Genomic DNA, 15554 nt, shown 5'->3' with positions numbered 1-15554 from the left:
ACAAGTTTACCAGATGATAATGGGTTGTTGGCTTTGCCTTTGGGTAAGAGAGATTCATGGAGTGGAAGAGATGATGAGCGGGTTTACCTTATAAAAGCTTCAGAGACTGCATTCCCCTCACCATCCTCTTCGTGATGGTACCGCTTCTCACCTGGGGTATTCCCATGAGCATAACCCCGGGGTCCCCTACCCAGGTGGTCCACCCCCACTGGTCCACCCCTAGGAACTGGATCCAACAGCGATGGAAGTGTGCTGGCCACCTGAATAAGGCATTCTCGAGGTTTCTTGGGGAGAATACCCTCAGGTTTCTCACAGTACCCTACCTTCAAACTATCGCCTGCTGTCCATGTTGGATGTGACAGGGAAGATCTTTTCATCCTTTTTCCTCAGAGAACTCCAAAATTGAGTTGAGGATTCTCATCTGCTCGATGATTTTCAAACATGTTTTCGCCCGGGATGTTCCACCTACCACAACTTGCACCTGGTTGATAGCCTCATAAGAAAAGTAAACTATAGAGGTGTCACTGGCCTCTATGCCACTTACATTGACTCCCGTACAGCATTCGATAAAATAAATCGGGTGCAAGCTTGAGGAGATGAGCTGTTCAGCCCATTTGCTCCGGATATTGACACTGCCACACACACTTTCTAGGGTGCCGGTCCGTTTGGACGGTGTTGGCCATTGTACAGACTGGATAATTACCACCAGGTTTGTCAAGCAAGGATGCTTGTTGGCCCCCATTGTTCAATCTGTACATGGCCGATCTTCCGTCACGACTGAGTGCCATTGCCCACTGTCCTCCTAAGATGGGCACGGCTCACAGTATCCAGTGCTTATAACGTGAAAAAAAAATAACAAAACAACTTTTAAACGACACCTAAATAACGAATTTTAAAGTACAAGTACATATGGGGGTGGGTTAAGGGATTAAAGGTGTGGCGGTAGTGGGGGGGGTAAAAAGGCAGTAGAAACTGGGAGCTTAGGGGGACCCCCCAAATTTTTCAAAAAATACAAATGCAACTTTTTTTTGCTATTTAGGTGCCATTTTTAAAGTATGTTGTTATTTTGGGTGTCGTTGTAAAGACATGGAACCCGGCTCACGTGACCACGCTCATGTATGCGGATGATCTGGTAATTTTTGATCACACATACGTAAGACATGTTAAGACAACTAAAGGCTCTGGGTATTTATGCTAGGGAGAATAATATCATAGAATATGTCACTAGTTATACTTACCTGGGGTTGATGCTAATGTTGTCAGAGCGTTATTCAGAATTGCTTTCCATGAACTCTATGAGAGCCGCACAGCTAACGGGTTTGAAACTTTTTGAAACTATCAGTTGGTCCCCAGCCGCCTGTAACATCGAGAACAGAACTGACTATCACAAGATCAAACATTCCTTCAACAAGTTAATCCTTTTGTGGGATTGTAACTTGAATTTCACACATCTGGAAAATGCAACATCTTATCGAATGGTTACACAGATGTCGTATGAGTTTTTAAATCCCCAAAGATATCTCATGGAATTTCCAGATCTGCAGTAAGAAACCTAATCCTAAGGTTTTGTTCTAACCAGCTCCCCATTATGTCAATCATTGGGCCAAGACCGGGAGTGCTGGTTAAAGGTAGATATTGTAGAATATATACATTCTCGCATATCCTCGCATTCTCGCATTTCTTGGAAACCCTGAGGCACGTCATGACAAAATGCAAAGTCCTTGGAAGTCTATATATGTATAATCTCAGAATATATGTGAGGGGGATACAAAGTGATTAAAACCAATAACTTTTGGTTTTATTGCTTAAACTCTGGATTAGTTAATTTGCAGATTTACTGTATATAATTTGAACAACAGTAGATAAACTCTTTAATTTAGAATCTGCATAACTTGAACTTGAATGCGCTGACCTTAATCTGCATATATGTTTGTTGTTTTCTTTTTCTGTTCCTTTTGATGTTATTCCTTCTTTTTCCATTTTCTTTTTGGGTTGAAATGGTGATGTTTATAATAATAATAATAATAATAATACTTATTAATTTTATACTGTATAATCTCCTTTTTATTTAGATTTTGTTTCTCTTCTATATATGTGAAAAGTTCCTTGTGAGCTGACCACATTAAATTAAATTAAAAAAATTTAATTAAATAGTGCTTGTTGGTTGGTAATCAACTTCGTGAGGATGAAATGGAGGAGAGCACATGTGTAAACATATTTTTCTCACTCCCTGTAAATCTAGCATTTTCAGACCTATAACACTTTTAGTTTTCTGAACTCAAGACCACCCTTTCTTCTCAATCGTGACATTATAAAATGTGTTTGGGTTTTCCCAGCAGGATAACTACATTTGTAACAGTGTTTTGTGCATTGGGTGAGAAAAGTGGTGTAGAGAGATCAGAGACAAGTTGGGGGTTGGGGGTTATACTGTGTAGATTTCGACCTAATGTTTTATCAACCTATCGCCTGAAGTCATTCATAACTAGATAAACGCTAGCCTCCTCCACCTGAACGGTTCCAAAACAGTGATCTTCCCGAGAAGCCCATTCTCTGACACTCAATGCTTCCTGGATTGTCCCTCGAAGCCTAACTATCCGTAGACCTCAAATGAATGCCCTGACAATCAAAACTGCCAACTCCAACCTATGCTACTGCAACAGTGAGTACAGTGGAATCCCCAAGAAAGACATTATGAAACTCCAAACCCTGTCACACAGGGCAGTCTCAATGGGCCTAAATAACAAAAAGGATCATGCAGGCTTTGCAGACTCCCTATTAGCTTCCTCTGCTAGAACAAATCAACTTTAACACTCTTTGTCTCAACCGTGAAGCCTTTTAGAGGTCTGGCACCAAGTACTTGATAAAGATACTCAAGCACTACCAACCGATGAGGAACCTCTGATTCAAGTCAGCTAACCTCTAGCTCAAGGCCACCAACTCACTGAAATGAACAGGAGAAATGATGTTTTCCATAAAGCGTTCAGAACTATAATTATAATTGTTATTTTATAACATGCTTAATACCAGGGACCAGTTTCTAAGTGCGAGCCGGGATTCGAATCTGTGTTGCTATGCATTGTCTTGCTTCCAAGACAAATGCGTTGCCTCTGAGCTATCCTCCCGGTCCAGTGTAACACCCATCGCCAGGGGTGAGACTGGAGCTGGACACCTCAAATTCAAAAGGTCAATGAAGAGCCTTTTTTCTCTGCTGTGTCTTCCACTCTGATCATTCGCCGCCTCAGTCCATAATTTATTACCCAGCATCCAAGACCTAAAATCTTATGAAAACCATGTTATCTGGAATCCAGCTCACTTAATTTGTCAGGAAACCGTAACCAAGTGGACTATGAAAACCTCTGTCCCCAAGCACCAGTCAGAGAGATTGCTATAAAGGTCACAGGTAGGTGAGAGCAGGAACACCGGACCCCGAACCGCTGCAAGAAAAGGGCAGTATTATGCCCCATGCTCATCTTCAAACTGCATGACAACACCAAAATACCTTACCATATCTAAAAGGAAAGAAGCAAGACATTATTATTCGAACTAAGAGGAACTTAAGAACTGCATATGAAGACTGTAAAGCAGCAAACCTAAGGAGTCGCAGCAGGCCTGGATTACCACAGGGGGGGCTTCCACCAGTGAAGTAACTTGGTCGCTGCTCGCCCCCCACATCTACGCGCCCCTGCCACGAGGAGCAGGACGGAGAATCCACCTTTTACTATATTAAGGTGAGGAGAGGGCCCAAGGGGGAGGAAGGAATTGAGGCCAAGGGAGGTGGGAAAACATAAAGACAATCTGGTATTGAATCCAGCTCTCCTATATTGCAGACCCATCTTTAACCAGAGGCCTTACCAAGGGACCAGGAGAGGGTTCGAGAGTGCAAATCATCCAACCAGGGCTGGGTGGCGTCCCCGTGGATACCAGGATACCAGGTGAGCGTAACACACAGGCGCCACGGCTGCCGAAAATGACGTGAAAACAGGCCGTCCAAAATGGAAAGGCCAGGACGCCTCACACCAAGATGCCGCTGCTGGGTGCATACAGAAGGCCTCGAGGTAGGAGGGCCACCTGGGTTACCTGGGTGTAGGGGTGGAGCTGTACTCTGGGAACATCTAGGGGTGACAGAATCTGATGTGGAAGGCGTGACAGAGCCCCCCGAAAAGGCCCACGACCCCGTGGGCTGGACGGATTGTCCCTGTGAAAACGGGAAACTAAAAGCAGGGCATTAACATTCCCAGCAGGTTCGCAAGACCCCTCCTCAACCAGTCCACGAGGGAAAATAGGCGACCTCTAATGAGACGAGAGCCAAGGATAGCGCTGACCTCAAACTCCTTGGGAGAGCATGGAGTGACAGGAGATGGCAGCAGTATAGCCAGAGTAGAGGATAAAAAAGGTTTCAAAAGGGAAGTGTGAAACACCGGGTGGATCCTCCAGGTGCCGGGAACCAACAAGCGATAAGCTACCTGATTGGTAACCTTCATGATTCTATAGGGACCCACAAAACGCAGTAACAACTTCCTGCAACCAGGAATGTACAGATGCCTAGTCGACAACCAGACCTTGTCACCAACATGATATAAAGGGGCCGGAGTCCGGTGCCTGTCAGCGGCCCGACACATAAAGGACTGTGCTTCACGGAGATGGGACAATGTCTGGTCATGAATGGTGGACAGATCCCGGAGGCAGGCATCGGCGGCAGGGATGTCCGAAAAAAGAAGGTCAGGTAGTGGCAGAGTGTGAGGATGTTGACCGTACAGAACGTAAAAAGGGGAAAAACCAGTGGATGAGTGGGGGGCGTTATTGTACGCAAATTCAGCAATGTGCAACACACCATGCCAGGAGTGTTGGAACTGCAAGGATAAGCAAAGTAAATACTGCTGAAGTGATTGGTTAACATGTTCTGTTTGGCCATCGGATTCCGGATGATAGGAGGATGAAAAATGAGCATCGATGCCAGTGAGTTTAGTGAGGGCCTGCCAAAAACGTGAAGTGAACTGTGAACCCATATCACAAATAAGGACAGAGGGGAGAACAAACAGGCAGAAAACAGAGCAAAAAACAAGTCAGCCAAGGTGGGAGCAGAGGGCACCCCAGTACAGGGAAAAAAACGAGCCATTTTGGTAAAGGAGTCAACAACGACCCAAATGGTGTTGTAACCTTGTACCTTAGGTAGATCTGTTACGAAATCCATGGATACCATATGCCAGGGATGGAGCGGGAGGGGCAATGGTTGGAGTAAACACAGGTTTTTGCACTGGGCACAGATGGGACAACGATTGACATAATTATATACGTCCTTGTGCATAGAAGGCCACAAACACCACCGTTGAAGCAAGGCCAGAGTACGCTTCTGACCGGGGTGTCCATTGATAGGGGCGTCATGTGACCATTCCAATGCGCGAAGACGGGTGTCATGAGTAGGTAGATAAAGCTTGTCCTGCATAAAAGGCAACTCGTTGTGAAGTACTAGGTTCCAATCTAATATCTGGTCAGGATTACAGGATGCCCATTGTTTGATGGTATCGAGTAGAGGGTCTGGAGGGGTACATAAACAAATGACATGTTGTCTGCCTAAAAGGGATTTAGGGAAAACTGGGAGGGAGTCACCACCAGGTAGACGTGACAGAACATCCGCTTTTCCGTGAATAGCACCGGGGCGATGTCATACAACCAAGTCATAGGCAGAGAAAAATAGATGCCAGCGTACCTGCTGACTATTGACACATCTAAAGGTAGCCAGATCCTGCAGGTTTCGATGGTCCGTATATACCGTGACCTGATGTTTGGTGCCCAATAGATGATGCTGCCAGACCTGAAAAGCATCTTTGATGGCCAGTAATTCTTTTTCAGTCACGGTATAATGGGATTCCGCAGTGGTGAATTCACGAGAATGAAAAGCCACTGGATGAAGAAGACCTGTGGTGGGACAAGACTGGGATAGAACAGTCCCTGATCTTCGGAGGTAGACAACAAGTATATCCGACCTGTAGGAATAACTGCATCCGGGACCAAGTCGATAGGGCAGTCATAGGAACGGTGGGGTGGAAGGTGTTCAGCACATCCCTTGTCAAAGACCTCTGAGTACTCTTGATACTCCGCGGGGATGCAGGGCACCAAGGCCCCTATCATATGATTAGGAGAGTTGGAGTCCATAGGTTGGGGGTCATCAACCCCTACAGTCAATCGAGCCAGGGCACCTAGAACCTGGGATGGAGATGTCAAGGTATCTGAAATCGTGAGACAGTGTTCCTGGCAGTAAGGGGACTCAAAGAATACTCTCTCACTTGACCAATCAATGGATGGGTTATGAATACGCAGCCAAGGGATGCCCAATATCATGCCGAATTGAGGTGTAGTGATGAGGTCGAAAGACACTGTTTTTCTATGAGTGTCCTGAATGATCAGTGTAAATGGAGCTGTGTCTTGCAAAATGGGACCAGATACAAGGGTGGTGCCATCTACTGCCTGCACATATTCAGGTTTTTTCTTATTCTGCAGAGGCAGATTCAAGGAGGCCGCTATTGTAATGTCAACGTAGTGGCCCCCAAATCGATAATCAATTGTACTGAATGGTCAAGATCATCGGAGGACAAGGGGAGGGCAGTACCACTATGGGTTTTGTGATGCTGGAGAAAACATAGGGGCTTGCCATTGGCTCGTCCATGCCCCCGGAACTAGGGACGAGCCTTCTGAAAATCTTGTGGTTTGGGACCTGGGCGCCTTGGGCATTCCCTGACATAATGTCCCTGCAGACCGCAGTAAAAGCAAGCATTGGCACTCCGGCGTCTCTCCCTCTCCGTGACAGTGATCAGACTCCTGATGCCCCCAATTTGCATGGGTTCACTGGGTGCAGGGACTGATGCTGGGGCAGGGGAAGCAAACCAACCAGAACCCCTACCATATTCAGATCTACGCTCAGTGTGTCGGGCATCTACCTGTAAAGCCAAGTCAACTAACTCTGGATATTGAGCAGGCAATGAGGGAACTACTGCTAGTGCATCTTTCATGTTGTCATTCAACCCTCGGTAAAACACCACAGCCTTCTTGCTCTCAGGCCAGGATGTCTCAACCGATAATTGATTGAAACGGGTGATATAATCAACCAAAGAGGACTTTCCTTGGGTCAAGTTTAATAGTTCGAGGTTGCAGTCTTGTGCTTTGTGGTGGGTGTCGAATGCACGTGTCATTTCAGTGACCAATCTATCAAAGTCATAGAGAACTGGGCTATCGCCTTCAAGCAGAGGGTTGGCCCAAGTGGCAGCAATTCCACTCAAATGGGAAAGGATGAAGGCGGCCTTTGTAGTGGAGTCAAAAAAAATGCTTGAGGGCGACAAAGGAAGTGTAACTTGCATTGGTTGATAAAGGTATGAAACTTTCAGGGCTCTCCCTGGAACTTCTCGGGAGCTGCCAAGCGGAATGGGGTAGGGACATAGACAGGAGTTGGCTGGTTAGGACCACTAGGAGCACTGGGGTTTGGTTGTGGATCCCCAAATTCCGGGTCTGCGGGCAGAGCATGTCGTTCACTTTGGATGGTATCCAGTCGCTGGTGTATGGCTGCCGTGGCGGCTGACATATCTGCCCGCAGGACCGTAATTGCCTGAACTAAAGTGGTTACCGGGTCTCCTGCGGCGGCTTCCATAGTCCAGGTAGAGGCTTTTCAGTCTGTCAGGAAACCGTAACCACGTGGACTATGAAAACCTCTGTCCCCAAGCACCAGTCAGAGAGATTGCAATAAAGACTCGCTGACCGTTTATTGGGGCCACAGGTAGGTGAGAGCAGGAACACCGGACCATGAACTGCTGCAAGAAAAGGGCAGTATTAAACAACTGACAGTGTTTCTGTAAACAATAGTGCATAGTGGAATAGACAGTGAACACCTACCTAGATGAGGGCGGCAGTTGTGCGCTGGGAAGAGGGTCTGTCTCTACACCTGTATGGCAGCTATGGAAAGCCAGGAGGACTTGGGGATCAGGAAGGTGGACCCAGCAGCTGCAGATTGATGATGGCGTGCAGAACTAAAGAAGAGATTCTGCTTAGTTCCAAAAAATACAAGAGTGCTGCCAATAAGCGTGGAAGAAATGGAGTAGCAGGAGAAACCCCGTAGCAAGCCAGAGGTTCCTTAAGGTAGCTGGAGTAATTAGGATGTAGACAGAAGCAATCCGATGTGCAGTCCATGGTCGTAAACCGTGCAGGAGTTGAACAATCCAAAAACGTGATCCAAGCACAGTCCAGTAAACAGAGCGTAGTCGTCAGTAGTGCCGGGAACTAACAATCCAAACGTAAGCCAGATGCAGTCCAGGGACGAAGCAAAGATTCCAAAACCAAATGGATACAAGGTAACAAGGTCGAGGAGTCGCGTAACTGCCGAGAACAGCTGAAAAGCAAAGTTCTGGGGGAATGACTTCCTTATGAACAACCCGTTCCGATCACATGATCGAAATTAGCGTGATCAGGTGATTGGTTCTGCGTTGCTCGGCTGTTGCTTGTTCCTTGTCCCCATGGCAACCGCAATCTCCATTGCGGCCACAGGCGCCACGGTTGCCGAAAATGATGTGAAAACAGGTCATCCGAAATGGAAAGGCCAGGACGCCTCACACTAAGATGCCGCTGCTGGGTGCACACAGAAGGCCTCGAGGTAGGAGGGCCGCCTGGGGTACCTGGGTGTAGGGGTGGAGCTGTACTCGGAACATCTAGGGGTGCCGGAATCTGATGTGGAAGGCGTGACAAAATTGTTGTGAATGATAACCTTAATCTTTAACTTTTCAGATATCTTTCCCCTACCTCCTACCCTTTTACCACCCACTTTCCCTGCCCTTTACGGCTCTTACGTGGCTTTAGTATGCATTGCCATGTTACAAAAAACAGATAAATAAGATATGATATGATATGGCATTTCTAACGCGCCTATACACAAGTGTTTCAAGGCGCGACGAGGCAAGGGGGAAACAAGGGAGGACAGACAACGATTCTTCTAGGCCACGTGTCATTCAGATCGCGCAACTGCATGGGAAGGGGGGAAAAAGGAAAGGTGCACGGGGGAAGGGAGAGGGGAAAGTGCAGTACATGGGAAAGAGTAATAAATAAGATAAAATAAGACAAATAAAACAGCCAGATTGTGGCAAGTGCAAGGAAGTGCAGACATAAGTGCTGGTAGGGGGACTGAAGGGATACAGAAAAACGGTCCCCAACTGCAGGGGTTGCCAGGGAGGCAGTGCAGGTGGGCACTTGACGGGGCCTGGGCCAGAGATCAGAAAAAAGGGTGGCCAGGTAACCAGTGCAATTTCAGTCAGGAGTTCAGCAACAATGGGGAGGAGAGAAGGCAGAAGCAAAGAGGAAGGTTTTGAGGTGTTTCCGGAACCGGTGATAGTTCTCCTCGAGTTTCAGGGTGGCAGGAAGGCTGAAGAGTGATCTTCCACCAACTCGTTGCTTGGAGAAGCAACTGACCCTGAGGGAGTTGGAGGCAGATGAGCGAAGAGCTCGAGAAGGAAGATATTTAGAAAGAGAGAGTTGAAGGTATTGCGGCCCCAGATGCCAGAAGGCCTTGTGTACAATGCAGAGGGTTTTGAACTTAATCCTCGCAGCCACTGGGAGCCAGTGCAGAGATTTCAGTCCTGGAGAGATACAATCCCTGGGTTTGAGGCCAAGGACAAGTCTCGCAGTCCTGTTCTGGATAAGTTGCAGAGGGCGGAGAGTGGAGGCAGGCAGATTTAGATAGAGGCTGTTACAGTAGTCCAGCTTAGAGAGGACCAGGGCTCTGGAGACAGTAAGCTTCTGGGGGAAGGAGAGGAAAGGAAGAATACCCCTAAGGAGGTGCAGCTGGTAGTGTGACTTCTTAGCGAAGTCAGAGATGTGAGGGGAGAAGGAGAGTGCAGAGTCGAAGATGGCCCGAGGTTTTTAGCCTTGCAGGTGGGGGTGGGAGGAGGGCCAAGAGAGGCCGGCCAGAAAGCTGCAGGGAAGGAGGGAGTGGGTGTGCTGATGAGTAGAATCTCAGTCTTACTGGCATTAAGGCAGAGGTTGTTGGCGGCACACCATTTCTGGATGGCAGACAGACAGTCAGAGATGAGGGAAGGAGAGGAGGAGGAGGCCGAGGGTAGCCAGAAAATGAGCTGGGTATCATCCGCATAGCACTGAAAGTTGGGACAGAGAGCAGCGATGCGCTGGGCAAGGAGTGCCAGGTATTGGTTGAACAGCCAGGGAGAGAGGTTAGATCCCTGGGGGACACCATAGGTAGAGAAAAAGTGGCTGTCCAGGGCACAGTTTGCCCTCCTGCCAATACGTGCCAAAGGAATTCTAGATTTGGCAATAAAAAAAGGTTATATCATTACCAGAGTTACCATGTATGATGATTTTAAAAAGATAGTTTGGCAATTAATAGAGTTAAACAACTTTACTATTTATAGGTTTGTCAGATTGAGTAGCCATAGTTCTTTCTTTCTTGTTCATGTCTTGTCAAGCCTTGGTTCAACTTTAAATGTCCTCTTATTCTTAGTTTTGTCTCTATTAGAAAACAATAGGACTTTTAACTCTACGTTGCAAGGTTCAGTGGTTATCCTTTCAATGGCTTTAACAATTTTAGTAAGGAACCGAGAATCCAATGTTCCAGGATTCAATGTTTCCTCTTTCATTCTTTATTGGAAGCACGGGGGAACTTCACCTTCAAATTCCATGTTTCACTGCTTCTCCTTTAAGTCTCTTAATCAAGTCTAGGTGAGAATTTTGACTTCAACCCCCTGAATTCAACGTTTTCCCCCAATCTCTTGGCCAACAGTAACTAGGAACTTTCACTTTACGTTCCATATTTCTGTATTTCTCCTTTTAGTCACTTTCTCAGTTGGCTGTAGGAAATTCTTCCCAAACTTCCAGCCCGTAGCCCTTTCCTCTTTCAATCAGTTTCTCAGTGGGCTCTTAGAACTTTGCCTCCAAGTTCCACCATGCATCACTTCTCTTTTTGGTCACTTTCTCGGGAACTTTGATGCCAAGCCTTCCTCTTATCCGTACATTTCCTAATTGCCACAAGAAACTTTGCCTCTAACTTTCATCATATGTAGTTTCTCTTTTTAAATCACCATTTCAATGTGCCTTAGAATCCCTGCATCCAAGCTCCATAATGCAGCTTCACTTCTTTCAGTTACTTTCTCAAGTGGCTCTAGAAAGATTCCCTCCAGGTTGCAGCATGCAGCTGCTTTCCCCTCTCAATCTCTTTCTCATATGGCTGCAGGAACATTCACTCCAAGTTCCAGCATGCTGTGTATCTCACTACAAGCAATTCCTCACTTTGCTCTAGGAACTGTTCCTGCAGTTTCCAGCATGCAATATTTCTTCTTTTAGTGGTGGAGTAATTTTTGTCCATCACCTGGAGGAAGTCATCAATGGATTTGGATTGTAGTGGTCGACTGCATCTTGGTCAGAAGACAGACTGGTAGTTGTGTAGGAGGTTGTGTGAGGTGATATTTTTGTGTAGTAGAATGGCAACGTTTTTTCAGTTACCTTTCCAATGAAGGGTAGGTGTAGGAAGGGGCAATAGTTTGGTCTTTTGGGTTGATAGTGGCCTTCTTCTGCAGGCGAGGATCTGACCCACTGTCGTAGTGTTAGGGAAGATACTGTGATTCTTTGAACATGAACTTGAGAGTAAATGGTTAAAAGTCAAAAGTTATTGTTTTTTCGAACAAGAGACGCCCAAAAATCATGAACTGGAGGGTTGGCGGTAACCCGCTTGAAAGGGTGGACTCTATTACATACCGTGGTTACCATGTCACCAACACACACTCCAAGGAGAGTTGGAAAACTCTGATTAGGGGGAAATGCTTGCCCCTACCATCAATGAAGAGGGTATACTCACAATTATGTCACTTTTTCGCTCAATCGTCTGCTCCAATACTATCTTTCAAGTGTGGAGGCCACTTTGCATTATGGCCTGGATCTCTGCCTCTTCGACATGGGGGACTTCCTTAAGTCCCACCAGGGAACTCCCCTAAAGAAAAATTTGGGGTTATCTATCTCTATTTCTGAACACAGTAATAAGACAAGAGTTTGGGCTAATTTCATTGGGCACAAGAGTGAAATGGAGGAAAATGGCGGAATATGCCAAATTGTTAAATCCACCAGCCATGTCTCTCTACCAGAGCTGGGGCGGGGGAGCAACATAGAGAATCTGGGGCTTCCATCATAAACACTTGCCTTGATAGGGTCATCTAAAGAAGATCTTTCCTATAATTTGGCCATGGTCAACAATAAGCTACATAAATACAACTGGGCGATCTCCTCAGATCAGTTGGGGAAATATAGTATGTATACTGAAAACAGCAAATTCCTCACTAAAGGAGAAGAACTTTCCAGGTACATTCATATATTTCCGTGTCCTAAACGCAGGACTATTTACCTGCGTTTTAGGCTAAATCAGATCCCTACTTTGGAAAGGACTAGCAAGTGGGGATTGGGCATCAGCAGCCATAGCTGTAGATTTTGTAAAAACACTCTCATTAAAGAAACCATTAAGCATCTGGTAGCTGATTGTCCAGCAATGCAAAAGGAAAGAGCCACTCATATGGGGATGGAAACTGTTAATGAATTTACCTGGACCAGCTTGATGGCTAGTCAGGGACAGTCGCTGATTTTGGCTTTATGTGGCTTCCTTGCCTTGTTATTGAAGAAAATCTCGCTACTATGATGGTGCATATTAACTCTTCACTCCCTTACTCAAGGAAACAGTGTGCTATAAGCACTGATGTGATATGTTCTTATGAATTCTGATTTAATTAAGGGAAACAAAAAAAAGTTTGCTTGTTTTTCTTTTACATTTTGTATGTAAAAAAATGTTTATATTTATTTGTGTGATCGTTTTGCCTTTGTTTTTTTGTATAAGGGAAAGGTTTATACAATTTATGTCTGAACCAAAACACTTAATAAAACAAAAAACAAAATAAAAATGTTATTATGTAGGGATGATATATATGGGAGTTTCCCTTCCATCCTGAAGGTTTTAACAAAGGAGTGAGGAGGATGTACAAAAAGAGTACTTAAATCGGGAGGAGATTTGATGTATAATTATAGGCCAAACAAATTGGGGTCTCCTGATTGAAGTTGCCAAATGCAGTTATCAAAAAGGCACTTGGTACTATAAAATATGCCCCTTCGATTAGAAACTTAGCACAATTCCTCATCTGGACTCACAGATGAGTGTTGTCACTTTTTGGCTCATAAGTGTTGTTTTGTAAAGCAGACTCCTAGGATCTGATATAGACATTTATAGAATAGTAGTACCATGGCTGGCACTGCTGGCTGCAGCCTACTGGTGCAACCCCCAGGCAACACTTACTATATCATCCTATAGCATCACTTCCTCTTACTCAACATTTCTGGAAGGGGTATGGCTTTAGGCGTGTTGATTGTTTCACTGGCTGCCTACTAACCCTCACTGTAGTTAACCAATCTCCACCAAGTTCTCTACTGCCTATTGATTCTCACTTTGCTTACTTTAGCTCAGTAATTCAGCATCTCCTATCTCCCATCAAGAAATCACTGCTTTCCTCACTCCTGTCTACGCTCTACCTTGGGTGGATCGTTCCGTTAAAGGCAAGAATTATGTTCAAAACTCTCTGCATTACTCACAAATGCCTCTCCAACACGGATCCCAAGTGTCTTAATAACACCATTATTAATAACACCATAATCAACACCCCCGTAAGAACACTGAGATCTAACAACAGTATCCAACTCCTTATCCCACGCTTCAAACTTGCCAGGGCAGGTGGGAGAAGCTTTCAAGTTATGGCTCCCAAAACTTGGAACTCCCTCCCTGTGCACACCAGAAAGGAGCCATCCCATTTGAGATTCAAGAAGATGTTAACAACCTAGCTTTTTAACCATACTAACTCCTGCTAGACTCGTCTGCTGGACAAACCAATATTTTCCCCAGCCTTACCCACTCTGTCCGGAACTGTCTTTGTGGATTTTAGTTTCACCAAGTGCAAATGCAACAGGATAGTGTCAACCCCATGTCTGCAACCAGTGCCCTAGTAGTGTAACTCATCATGTGCATTATGTTCAGCTGTATTATTTCTGTACATAATGTAACAATTTCTCACTGTAACCAGCAAGTTAAGTCTTCTGTAACCTATGCCGTGACACCCCTGGGTTTTGGGCGTATAACAAATGCAATAAATACAACATTTAAAAAAAAATCTTTAACAAATCCCGTCCATATGCACTACCCAGAGTGCTCCTCTGCAACCCTTTACTGATCTTCATACAAAGTAGAATCGTCAACCACTATCCACATTTTGCCGGAGTTCCAGACATATCTCACCTTCATGTAATAGCTAAAATAATTTAATTCTTATTTTGTGGTGGTTTCAATTAATGGATGCTCTCTTTGTCTATTCCCAGGTGATGATCTTTCCCAATCTCAGCTTGAAGCAGGAGGCATTTGTAACTGCCTTTGAATTTGTGACTCAAAACTTGCTGCAGCCAACACAAATGAGGTTTCAGGTTTACGTTCCAAGTTGTGAAGAAAGTAAGTCAATAGCTGGCATCAGTGGGCATCATGCATCAAGAAGATGATATAGCTAGGTCTGGGGATCATTGACATCTAATGTGTGTACTCACTCTGGACCTACATGATGAATCAACGCCTCACGTTACAGGCAGTTTGGTACCAAAGTGAGGAAGGTAAATGAAGGACCCATGTCACTTATACACAGTTGATGCATGTAGCAAGATGTAGACAAGGTGATCCCTGATTTGTGTCAATACTAAGTTGCTTTATGCATCAAGACAAAAAGATGGTCTGCAAAGTATGTGTGCTAATAGTACTCAGTTATTGTGTGTGTGTGTGTGTGTGCGTGTGTGTGTGTGTGTGTGTGTGTATCAGGTATGTCTTTCTGTCTCTGTCCCGAAAGGGCTATGAAGAACGGCCACTCCAGTATCTGTGTCCTGAGTACATTTCTACACAGCAATGTCCGCACTACAGTGTGAAGGATAGTCCCATAGTCCCAACCTAAATAAATGATACTGATTTCATGAACACAAGGTGTACATGATTTGGGCATGGGGCCCTGTGTGGCATTAGCTAGTGATTCCACACTTACTTCGACTGGTATCTCTCATGTTTTGCCGCTCATAGGAATTGTGGAATCATAGAGCAGTCCTGGCTCTGCGAGACCCCATGAAAGCTGTGACTGGCAAGCTCTACTGCATGACAATTACCATCCTCGTCAACAATTGGCTCTCTAGAGTGGATTTACAAGGTACATGTACTTACCGACTTTGCATGTGGATCCTAAGCACATCGACAAATTGCACACTTTGCGCTTGCATCCAATTCTTTACTCACCCTATAAAAGTTCCCACACAATGGATATGGAATGAGTTCATATTTTGCATTCTTCCTTGACCGTTATATTAAACATGATAGTTGACGCACCTGACCCATAAATACAATCCCTGGTAGAAGTAAGCTACAACTAATCTGATAGTCAAGCAGCAAATAAATCTAGGTTCCCTTCTACACTGGCACCACAAAGAAATATGCACTTGGTGCCAACATGCCTCCCAAG

The 15554-nt window shown here is 45.3% G+C and overlaps 1 protein-coding gene across 1 annotated transcript in view; it reads left to right on the top strand.

The window, feature by feature from the left end:
- The window catches only part of PKD1 (polycystin 1, transient receptor potential channel interacting), a 1742473-nt gene that overhangs the window by 387044 nt on the left and 1339875 nt on the right, over positions 1-15554 (top strand). Inside the window, exon 9 of the mRNA XM_069647332.1 lies at positions 14386-14512. Within this exon, the coding sequence (XP_069503433.1) occupies positions 14386-14512 (127 nt within the window). The remainder of the gene's footprint in view (positions 1-14385; positions 14513-15554) is intronic.

The sequence above is a fragment of the Ambystoma mexicanum genome, chromosome 2q (assembly GCF_040938575.1).
Source record: "Ambystoma mexicanum isolate Mex_15411 chromosome 2q, UKY_AmexF1_1, whole genome shotgun sequence".
NCBI classification, from domain to species: domain Eukaryota; kingdom Metazoa; phylum Chordata; class Amphibia; order Caudata; family Ambystomatidae; genus Ambystoma; species Ambystoma mexicanum.
The sequence above is the reverse complement of the archived record's forward strand: the minus strand, read 5'-3'. Positions and strand labels throughout refer to the sequence as shown.